Source organism: Pinus tabuliformis, chromosome 3_2 (assembly GCF_031772625.1).
Source record: "Pinus tabuliformis cultivar Carrire ecotype Pingquan chromosome 3_2, CPIR1, whole genome shotgun sequence".
Classification (NCBI taxonomy): domain Eukaryota; kingdom Viridiplantae; phylum Streptophyta; class Pinopsida; order Pinales; family Pinaceae; genus Pinus; species Pinus tabuliformis.
Window position 1 is genome coordinate 386,396,532 of NC_142302.1, and position 12,311 is coordinate 386,408,842.

The window sequence follows — 12,311 nt, forward strand, 5'->3', positions numbered from 1 at the left end:
AGAAACTAGCTCAAGCATTAGTGCATAATAATATCAATCCATGTGAACTATGGCATAGAATATATTCTCACCTTCACTATAGAGCCTTTCCAGATTTAAACCAAATGGTTTCAGGTGTTCCAAAATTAGAAATAGAGCATGAAGGAGTATGTAAAGTTGTGCACTTGGGAATAATGTCAAGAAGTCTTTTCTAAGCAATGAAAGTAGGTCCAAGAAAATATTGGATCTAGTTCGTTCTGATGTACGTGGTCCTGTTAACCACACTTTGTCAACAGTACAAGAAGGAGAGTACAAAGCAACAGACAATTTTTTCTAAGGATCAATGTCATCATTCGACTTCTAGTTTTATCATTGTAAACCCAATTACTGCAAGTTTATTGTAAATGATGCTAGTATGACCATTGAGCCATGTAATAACACCTAAGTAAGCCTATGATTTTTGTCAAAGGGTTTCATCCTAGGGAGTTTTTTAACCTTACCGAATTATGTCTGTTTGTAAACATGAATAATTGGCAGAGTTTTTCTCCCAGTTATAACCCCAAAGCTAGGGTGGAATTCATTGACAAGGTCTTAGGTGAGTCCTAGTGTTTATCAAGTCTATGTAAAAGTGTGTTTAGGAATATTTTAGTGCATGGTTACTCATAGTTAGACACCATGGCTAAATTATTTTATTATAGACACACTTGGTTTCATACTAGATCATATTGTGTTGCAGAATTGGGTAGTGTATTGAGGGTCTATGTCTAAATATGTATTTTCCCTTCTAAGGATTGAATTAATTTGTAATATCTCGTTGTAAAAATATTTTAGTGCATGGTTACTCATAGTTAGACAACGTGGTTAAAATATTTGAGGGTGGAAAAATTAATTAATCCCCTAGACTAGTTATTTAAATAATTGTTCTGGCAAAATTAAATAAAAATCCTAAGCCAGAAAATTAATTAATTTTGAGTCAAAAAATAATTTGAGAGAAATTAAATTCTCTCAAAGTGGAAAATCATAAAAAATTCATGGGTCAAAAAAAAAAAACTTTGAAGACCCCCAACAAGGGAAAAATGGATTTTTTTAGAAATTTGACCTCTTGGACCCTGGTGGTTAAGTAAAAGTGAGTTTTTTGAGGATATTAGTCCAAAATATTATTTTTCGGATTAATAAAAAATGGGTTTTAAGAAAAATTCATTTTTTTTCTTCAAAAATAAAAAATCAATGGTGGAGATCAAGTTATTTTCAAAGGAAGATCAACGGACGAGAATATTTTGATGAGGATGAAACCAACTAGTCGTTATTTCCACTTGGAGGGGTTTTCTTCTCTCATTTTCTATATAAGGAAGCTATCAAGCTTCTCATCTCATCTTGGGATGATGTAATCTGTAACGCATGTACTGAGTCTTTCTCTGCTAGAATTGTATTTCTCATAATAAAAGGACTTTGGGGTTTCAGTTTCATGGAGCTCTTCTGTCTACTAATCTATGGTATGTGCTAGTAATTTTTCATGCTCTATATTATATGCGCTTCACAAACTTGTTATTTCATTTGTTGCATGACGGAAAATCTATTGGTACATGTCTTGCCTTAGGTGTTGGGTTTAGATCTACATATCTAAACCTCTTATGATTTAACAATTTATCTTTTAAGTTTGAATAGAGATCTACATCTACACTATCCCTTGGTCTCCAAGTTCACAGACTGTGAAGGAGAATCGACCGTGTTTGGATTTTGAGCTTTCATTTTGCAAGGTACTGTGCAGAAGGGTTTTGGTTGGCGATCCAATTACATACATCATTCATTTTAAAATATCTAAAAGAATTTTAATATTATGTGCTATAATGGAATTTACATGCTAATAAGGGAAAAATTTATTTTGTAAATATTGTAATTATTTGTAAAATAATTTTGAATATAACCCGTGTATTTTAATTTTAACCCATTTTCAAGTTTTGTATATCATTTGGGGTTTGGAGTTTTAGATTTTTGTATATATTGGGTATTTGGGCTCTCTATTTTCTCATTTGTGCAGGTGATAGCTCAAGGGTTTGAAGCAACAATTAATTTTTGGGATTTTCATTCAAGAGAGGAAGGTTGATCTTGTTGGAAATAATACTGAGAGGGGGGGGGGGGGGGGGGGGGGGGGGGTGAATCAGTATTATCAGATCAGTAAAACCTTTCCAATTTCATACTCAGAAACATATACGCTACTTCAATTAAGTGTACCCGCGTGTACACGCTTTTGTGTCTAATGCAACTAGCGTATATCCAGAGATCTTAAGATTCAGTTAGCTTAATCTTCAGTAAATGCATCAGAACATTATTAAGCATATTAACAGTAAACAGGTGCAGTATAACAGAATAGAACATCACACAAGAGCCACACACATGAACACCATGATATAAGGTGGAAACCCAATGTGGGTGAAAACCACCTGCTGCAATTCGTCTCTTTCTTCTTTAATAAGAAACTTCTTTTACAATGTACTGGTGCAGTCCTTTACCAGTACGCAGGCTACAACCTGCAGAGGGCTACAACCCTCTCTCGTTTTCCAACTACTTCTGGAAGGGAACTACAACCCCCTCAGCTCTTGTACTAGCCGATCCATTTACTAGTACGTAGGTGCTGACCCTACAACCTTCTTTCCTTCAGGGACCACGTTTCATCAATTTTCAGACTGGATCCAAGAGTACAAAACAAACATTACTGCAATACAATCATCAACTTATGCTTGCATCATAATTCATTAAACAACCCAATACTGAATCACTGAAACCCTGTCATCAAGAACATAGAACCCAAACCAGAGCCCAGAACTCTGCAACAACCACCAGAATCAACAGCAACCTAAAATATCAAATCTTATTATGCATACGCTACTTCACTGTACCAAAACAGCGTGTATGCGCGCTTTCTCCAAAGGCAACCCGCGTGCAGATCTAGAAATAATTACTTATGCCTTCGCTGTCAGATCTGACCCTTGCCAAACGTCCCGAACAGATAAACAGTAATACCAGATCTTCTCACTTCGTCAGACACACAATGCTTGCCTCCACTTGCCTAATGATCTTCTCATTATATAGCCTTAGGCCCTTTACAATACCATGGTCCAAAACCATAGTAACCCAATACCATCAGCTTCAAAACTAGGGATCAACACGTTCGTCGAGACACCATGGTCCAAAACTATAGGCACAACTTCCAAGGAATAACCACCACGGACCAAAGATAAGTTTTCCACATACACGCTCTTTTACTGAAGCCAACCTGCGTGTACACGCGACTTGGTATATAGCGAACCTGCGTACACGCGACTTGGTATATAGTGAACCTGCTTGTATACGCGACTTGGGCTTAATGAACCTGCGTGTATGAACTTTCTTGGCCTGCTGTACTAAGATCTGTCCTCTGATTAAGTTGCCATCACCTGTACCAACCTCTGAGTGAGTTGCCATCAAGGACAACACTTGTATCATAATGCCAACAATCTCCCCCTTTGGACTTGATGGCAACCACCACACCAAGTTACTCTCCCCCTTTGACATCAAGGGCAAAGGGCAGACCAAGATATTTTCTTCTTTGGTATACCTTCTGCTGTCCATACTGTTGTCCATACTCTCCCTGAGTACATGCTGAAGTTTCTGATTTGGCTCCCCCTGAGCAGATGCAGGTTCTAAGACCAGCCATTCAGATCTATACCATAAGCATCAATCTGCAATACTATTCCTTTGATCAAACAACAAGATGTATCATTTAGTTTCATCAGCAACTTCTAACCATAATGCCAACAATGAATTATTTGAAGTATATGCTCCCCCTGAGTGTGAGCCAACCATTTCCTGAGTCTGTTCTGCTCCCCCTGAGCCTGAGCCAACCATGACTGAACCTGGATCTGTTCTACTGCCCTTTCTTCATATACGCGACTTTGCAGCCTGTAACTCGCGTATATACGCGACTTGTCTTCATTATATCAGCGTATGCAAGGAATACTGAAATTCATCACTTTCAGATTCCCATGTGTCTGTTAAGTCAGCTGACTGAGTTATGCCACACTTTTTTGTCTCTGTCTTCTTCAATTCCTGGAACTGTAATGATGTATGGTCCTCTTGTTTTGAATTTTGAAATCTGCTCCTGCATTCCCTTGCTTTATGTCCATATTTGTTGCATGTATAACATCTTACATATTTCATGTTCCTTCTATCACAATCAATTGCTTTGTGTCCATATGCATTGCAGGCAAAGCAATATCCTCTGAAATACCTGGGATGCAATGATCTTTTGTAATGGTCTTGAACCATTCTACTTCTACATCTGGCTGCAACATGTCCAAGATTATGACAGACATGACATTCAACATTATTCAGTGGAGGAGATAATCGTCTATCACGTCCATAGTTAGGATTAAAGGATCTTCCTTGAGGAATTTCTTTCCTTGGTTGTTCCTTGTTGAGCATTTCAGGTTTCTCCTTAGAATTTCTTGCCTCACCTTGTGAACTAGATTCACCTTCAACATATTCATGAAAACCAAGACCAGTTTTGATAGCAGGAGACCTTTGGCTATTAAGAATATCATCCAAGACTTTAGTACTATGTTGAAATTGTAAAAGCTTATCCTTTTCTTCTAGTTTACCTTTCAAGATATTTACCTCAACTTGATGTTGTTCTTCCTTTTTCAGATACTGATTCCTTAGGTCTTCTTCAGCTTTTCTTCCTTCTTCCACTTGTCGCTTTAGTTTGATCACTTCATGTTCTTGATCTTCAAGAGCTTCTCTGTTCTGTTCTCTTGATTTTTTAAGATCTTCTTTTAGAGAGAGGATCTTTGATTCAAGCCTTTGAATAGTTATGCTCTGATCCTTTACTACATCCTGCAATTGCTCCCTTACCCTGGTTACTGTCTCCAAGTGTTCATTTAATTTGGTAACTTCTTCAGTTTCTGCATTCTTCTTTTCATGTGCCATGAGACTCTTAATATCTTTGCTATTATTGGATGAAGCATTCTTCTTTTCATGTGCCATGAGACTTCTAATATCTTCACTATCATTGAATGAACTTGTAATATGGGTATAATAGCTTCTACCATCTTCTTCAGATATCTTTCTTTTGTTATGAGGGCATCTAGCAGCATAGTGACCAACTCTACCACATAGAAAACATTTGAAAGGTAGCTTACCTTTGAATCGTCCAGTTCCCCGTTCAAGATTCTTGACAAAATTTACCTCATCTTCTTCCTCTGACACTTCGAATGCGGCTTCTGGTGGTACCTCTTGTCGCATTTCAAAAGCAGTTAAGATCCCGTGAAGCTGTGACATGGTGATTTTTTGCACATTCTCCTTTTCTTCTATGGCAGACACTTTAGAATCAAATTTAGCAGACAGAGATCTCAAAACCTTTTCAACTAAGACAACTTCCTCAAATTCTTCACCCAGATCCCTCATACAGTTCACAATCTCATCCATACGCAGGAAATAATTAGTTATGCTTTCATTACTATGCATCTTAAGAGTTTCATACCGGATTCTGAGAGTTTGAAGCTTTGCTCTTTTTACCTGATCATCTCCTTCGTAACTTGTGACGATTTTGTCCCATATTTCCTTAGCTGACTTGAAATGCATGATCTTCATAAATTCTGATTGTGTCAAACTACTCAATAGGACAGTAACAGCTTTGGCATTGAGCTCATATTGTTTTTTCTCTGCTCGATCTGTAGGAGTTGCTGATGGGAATTTGTATCCTCCTTCTACGATTCCCCAAATTTCTGCTCCAAGTGATTATAGATATGCAGTGGTTCTTATCTTCCAGTGAGTAAAATTGTTCCCGTCAAAGATTGGTGGCCTGATGTGTGCCTCTCTTTCTGGATTAGCCATTTTGATGGATATTTTCCTTCAAGCGATCAAGCTTCCTCTGAAGGACCTGCTCTGATACCAATTGTTGGAAATAATACTGAGAGGGGGGGGTGAATCAGTATTATCAGATCAGTAAAACCTTTCCAATTTCATACTCAGAAACATATACGCTACTTCAATTAAGTGTACCCGCGTGTACACGCTTCTGTGTCTAATGCAACTAGCGTATATCCAAAGATCTTAAGATTCAGTTAGCTTAATCTTCAGTAAATGCATCAGAACATTATTAAGCATATTAACAGTAAACAGGTGCAGTATAACAGAACAGAACATCACACAAGAGCCACACACATGAACACCGTGATATAAGGTGGAAACCCAATGTGGGTGAAAACCACCTGCTGCAATTCGTCTCTTTCTTCTTTAATAAGAAACTTCTTTTACAATGTACTGGTGCAATCCTTTACCAGTACGCAGGCTACAACCTGCAGAGGGCTACAACCCTCTCTCGTTTTCCAACTACTTCTGGAAGGGAGCTACAACCCCCTCAGCTCTTGTACTAGCCGATCCATTTACTAGTACGTAGGTGCTGACCCTACAACCTTCTTTCCTTCAGGGACCACGTTTCATCAATTTTCAGACTGGATCCAAGAGTACAAAACAAACATTACTGCAATACAATCATCAACTTATGCTTGCATCATAATTCATTAAACAACCCAATACTGAATCACTGAAACCCTGTCTTCAAGAACACAAAACCCAAACCAGAGCCCAGAACTCTGCAACAACCACCAGAATCAACAGCAACCTAAAATATCAAATCTTATTATGCATACGCTACTTCACTGTACCAAAACAGCGTGTATACGCGCTTTCTCCAAAGGCAACCCGCATGCAGATCTAGAAATAATTACTTATGCCTTCGCTGTCAGATCCGACCCTTGCCAAACGTCCCGAACAGATAAACAGTAATACCAGATCTTCTCACTTCATCAGACACACAATGCTTGCCTCCACTTGCCTAATGATCTTCTCCTTATATAGCCTTAGGCCCTTTACAATACCATGGTCCAAAACCATAGTAACCCAATACCATCAGCTTCAAAACTAGGGATCAACACGTTCGTCGAGACACCATGGTCCAAAACTATAGGCACAACTTCCAAGGAATAACCGCCACGGACCAAAGATAAGTTTTCCACATACACGCTCTTTTACTGAAGCCAACCTGCGTGTACACGCGACTTGGTATATAGCGAACCTGCGTATACGCAACTTGGTATATAGTGAACCTACTTGTATATGCGACTTGGGCTTAATGAACCTGCGTGTATGAACTTTCTTGGCCTGCTGTACTAAGATCTGTCCTCTGATTAAGTTGCCATCACCTGTACCAACCTCTGAGTGAGTTGCCATCAAGGACAACACTTGTATCATAATGCCAACAGATCTAGGCCCCAAGGGTAAGATTGCCCTTTCCATCTCCCAGCAACTCAGCATCCAGCTAAAGAAGGAACTTGCTAGTGCTTTTGGTCTTTTGCAGCGATTTTTTAAAGTAAAATTCATGTTTGCAGGGAGTCCAAGTCAATTTTTTGGGTGTTGTGAGGGTTTTTAGCCTCTGTGATGTTATCTGCAACCATTGTGGGCCCCTTCTACCCTAATGGAAACCTATAAGGCCTAGTCACATGCCTTTTTAGCCTATTTAGGCCTAGACGCAAACGTTTGTGGGATATTTGCCCTAGCGGCAACCCTTTGGGCCTTAGTCACAGGCTTTAGGGCCTTTCCCCATCAAGTCGCAACCCCAATTGGGTTTGTGACATGTCTTAGAGGCCTCATTTCCCCTTGTTGTAACCTCTTGGAGGCTTGCCTTAGTCATTCATAGGCCTTAGAGGCCTTGCAGCCCTAGGTCGTAGGCTTAGAGGGTCATCTTGCCCTAGTCGTAGACCGTATTGGGCATTTTTCCTCCATCTTTGGGAATTTTCGGAACATTTGTGGGGTTTTGACATCTAATTTAACATTAATATTTGAAGTTACAGGCCCAAGGTAAGTTTGTCAATTGTTTGTAATTGATTTCTATCATTTTAAGCCATAAATATTGGGCTTCCTTGCTAACTATTTGTTTTGCAGACTTACTAGCCTCTTTAGCAAGGGTTTCAAGGCCTACAAGTGCTCAACAATCCATCAACCAGCCATAGAATCCCTATATTCTATCATAAGAGGGTTGATCCATTTAATTCCAAGCTAACAAATTGTGTTGCAGGTGTTTGAAGGAGTTCTAGTCCATTGGAAGGTCAACTAACCATCAAACTAGGCCACTAGGCCTAAGGGTTTGCTCTCTTTCGTCATATTCCCCTTATTGTTCTTTGCAATCGTATTTGACGCATTCATGTTAACAGTGGTAAAAATGTAACCTAAACACTTTAATAATCTCTAAAATACATTGGCATAAGTCTATAATCATTTCACACTTAATCTCAAGTAATAAGAAAGACTTGTGTCATTGTTCCTAGGGTGTTCCAAGTGACTTTGGAGGTCTGATATATAATTTTATGAGTCTGATATACGTGTTAAAGTAGTAAGGAAATACCTTAAGAAGCATTAAAAAGTCATAATAATTCATTCCCATAGCTTAAGGTGTCCCTATGAAGCAAAAAAATTGTAGTTTGTTGACTTTAAATGTTAAAATACATAATGTATTTATAAATAATATTAATAATATGAAATGTACAAGGATGTTGAATGTTACAATGAGGGTCTGCTTATATACCTAGGCAGGTGTCCTTTCATGATTGGGCATGTCTTTTAGACATGCCTTTTCACTTAACTAATGACTATTTAAGATAATCATCACTTGATTATTTATTATTTATATTTATTTATATTCATTTTATTTTATATAATTTATATTCATAACATTGGCCCGTCCTTCCAAAAGCTTTATCCTCAAAGCTATATTGCTGACAATTTTCTTCATCTTGCATTTGTCATCTCGGTATATGTAACTCTATGCCATAGGTACCTCATCCTATATAGTTCGCTAGTAACACTGTCTTGAACCTAGGGTTATCTATTTCCTTTTTTATAATAATAATAATAAGAGGAAAGTTTTGGGATGGTAACAAACTGGTTTCCTCCTTTGTATTAACACTGATCCCATGGCGAAAAATGACGGGGGAGCTCGGGACTATTTAGCGGTGGGAGCACGGCTAGAGTTTCCTCCTCACTGCCTAAAGCATCACAGTTTCTAGCTCACCATTCTCACAGCCGTGTTGTCATCTTCACCATCATGGTCAGCATCAGCTCTTTGGATTTACTATCAACGAACCACCCTTCGTTTTTGCCGAGATTGTCTGCAAGATGTCGAACATGGACGAAGATGTGGTCGATTATTTTGTTGGCCCTAACCCCTATGAGCCTATCTGGATGAGCCCTAATGATCTTTCGGAGGGTCCGAATGTTGGGGTTCAGGTTCCGCCATTTCCGCAGTTTTCCATTATTCCTCCTTCCCGTTTTGACCCCGATCCTTCCTCGTCCTATCTTCCGTTTACTTCCCTCTCTATCGACTCCCCAGGCCTTGGCTGCCCACCCCTATCACCGGCTACCCTCCACCTACTTGCCTCTTGCACAACGCCCTCCCCCCTTTTGACCTATCGCCTTCTGATACTTTGCCTCACCAAATACCCTATGATTTCTCCTCTTCTGTAGGGTTTGATTCTACAGCTGGATACTCCCATCCTTCCTCTAATCCTTTCACTCCCTCTACGGCAGAGCTAGTTCCCACATCCTCACCTTTTGGTTGCTTCAATACACCGATGATAAAAACCTGGGATAACTCCTCGCAACCTCAGCAAGATCAGCAAGGTTCACAGGATCACCCGATCGCACCGCGTACTGGTAAGAAAAAGTTGAATGTGTTAAGGCTACCAGTAAGGATTTAGCACTAAAATTTGGTGAAGGGATTCAAATGGGGGAAGTTGTTGACACAGATAGCAATGTTTTAGTGGGTGGAGTCAGAGGTCGAGCTTATTCTGTTGCTCGCCTTCGCCTCTCCGTCAAGGAGATTTGGGAGAATATTGTCAAGGAACTCTCGGACGTACATACACTGGCACAAGGGTGGTTTGCGCTCATCTTCCAAAGGGAGGAGTACACCACTTGGGCACTCTCTAGGTATTGGCATATTGAGATGGCCCCAGTTCTACTTAAGCGTTGGAGCCCATTATTCAATCCAGAATGGGAACAAATTGGTGCTGGACCACTATGGGTTAGGTTGCCAGGGTTACCCCTCCACTTTTGGTTTGAAGACATTTTCACTCGCATTGGGAATGCGCTTGGTACCTTTCTAGATTACGACAAGACCTATATCAACTCTGGCAATCGATCTATGGCTTGTATTTTGGTATACCTGGATACCAGAGAAGGGTTGGAAGAGAAAATCACTCTACAGTGGAAGAACTTCACTCGCATTCAAATCTTAGATTATGAAGGAGTGTCGTTCAGATGTCGAAGGTGTCATAAAGTTGGACATATTTATAAGGAATGTCCTCTAGTTTTCCCGGCTGCCACTCCTACCAAGGATGCTAAGGATGATGCTCCTACTGCACCCTCATCAGTTGTTGGATAGCCTCCTCGGTCCAATGTACCTCTGGTGACGGTGGGTGTATCGACTCAGCTGCCATCTTTAGCCTACCCCCGTCCTCCCTCCCCGCCTATGACGAGATCCAGGGTTGCAACTGCAGTGGCTCGCTCATCGGGTACTCCTCCTCCCTTTTGTTTTGTTTCTGAATTTTCATTAAATTGCTATGTTCAGCATTTGCATACTGCATTTGCATCTATTCCGAACATTACTTCCGCTACTATTACCTGCCCCCTTGACCTCCACCTACCTGTTATCTCGACTACTCCCCCTTCTATCCCTGGTTTGGCTCACTCATCCCTCCACTCGGATACCTTGACTACCTCTACTCACTCTCATTCCTACAACCTCCAATCCCGTGCATCTCATCCACCTGAGCATATAGGGATTGTATTGACCTCCCCTCCTCATTCTTCCAAGACCACCAGGGGCCGTCAATCCCACATTTCTAAAGCTATCTTGCACGCTGGGGTGGAAGTGGCTCATGGCAGACAATCGACACTTGATTGGGTACTTAGAGCACCGATTACCCTCCCTTGGCCACCCTTATGAAGTGACTTTCCTTTAACTATAGAGGAATAGCTAGCGCTGCCAAAATACTAGCCCTTAGACAATTATTTGAATTTGAGAATGTTGATATTATTTTCCTTCAAGAAACCCTTGGTTTGGCTGACCTGGTCATTCCTATTCTGCAATCATTGAAGTCGCACTGGCCCTTCCATGCACTTGACATCATTGGGTGATTCGGAGGTCTTTCTCTGGGCATAAACCCTCGCACTATCCAACTCAAAGCCTCTTGGGGAGGATCTGGCTTCATCGGAATGACATATACTCCTCGGAATTTGGCTTGGATCTTATGGTTCTCAATGTATATGCCCCTTGTCATAACAGAGCTGATTTTTGGAACCACCTCCTCAATCTATCATTTGTCAGATCTGACAATATCATTTTGGGAGGGGATATGAATTTCTCCATTGGATATGGGGAATCTTGGGGATGAAATGCACAAGTGGATCCCTTATCTGACACTATGGAGCAGCTTCTTGAACAACACCACTTGATTGATATACCTATGATCAAATCTCAACCTACATGGCACAACAAAAGAACTAGGGATGCAGCTCTGGCTTGGCGTTTGGATAGGTTCCTCATCAAAGAACCTCTAGTAAGAACCCTTTCAAATTATAGACAGTGGGTTGGATCTGGTGGAATATCTGATCATTCTCCCATCTTCATGGAGTTGTCGGGTCCTTTCCAGAAGCCTAGGGCCCCTTTCAAATTCAATTCCACCTGGTTAAAGGATCCCAATTACATCAATTTGGTCACGGATTACTGGCGCTCTCATCCACCTTCATTGGGGAGAACCATTGCTGAAGGATTTTGTCATAACCTTCTTGAAATCAAGAGATTATCTATTAAATGGGAAAAAGACAAACGAGACCAGGATGAACAGACTCTCATTACCATTGAGTCCAATCTGGCCGATCTCCTGGATGAGTAGGGGCGAGGATTTATATATGCAGAGGCTAAATCAAATCTCATTGACCTGGAGACTAAAAGATCCAAAATTCTTAAAGATCGAGAAGAAACATGGCGCCTTAGAAGTCGAGCTACTTGGCTTCAGGCTGGAGATGAGAATACAAAGTTTTTCCACAATTATGCAAAGGGAAGGAAAGTCAGCAACACCATTTGGCACATGCCATCTGAGGATGGTCAACTCGCAACATCCTTTCATCAGCTGGCACACCTAGGCAACTCACACTTCCAGAAGATTTTCAAGGCTCCCCCTAGTGCCACCCTTGCCGAAATAGTATGGATAGCTGGTCTCTTCCCTTGGTTTTTTGAC

The 12,311-nt window shown here is 40.5% G+C and overlaps 1 protein-coding gene across 1 annotated transcript; it reads left to right on the forward strand.

Annotated features, from left to right (window-relative positions):
* Positions 1-9,796: 9,796 nt before the first annotated feature.
* Positions 9,797-10,453, forward strand: LOC149181028 (uncharacterized). The gene has a single exon (XM_089414066.1). The coding sequence runs from the start codon at positions 9,797-9,799 to the stop codon at positions 10,451-10,453; it is 657 nt and encodes a 218-aa protein (XP_089270192.1).
* The last annotated feature ends 1,858 nt before the right edge of the window (positions 10,454-12,311 follow it).

What these genes read in the sequence shown, in the direction of transcription:
- LOC149181028 (XM_089414066.1), top strand. Translation starts at nt 9,797, where the DNA reads ATGGGGGAAGTTGTTGACACAGATAGCAATGTTTTAGTGGGTGGAGTC.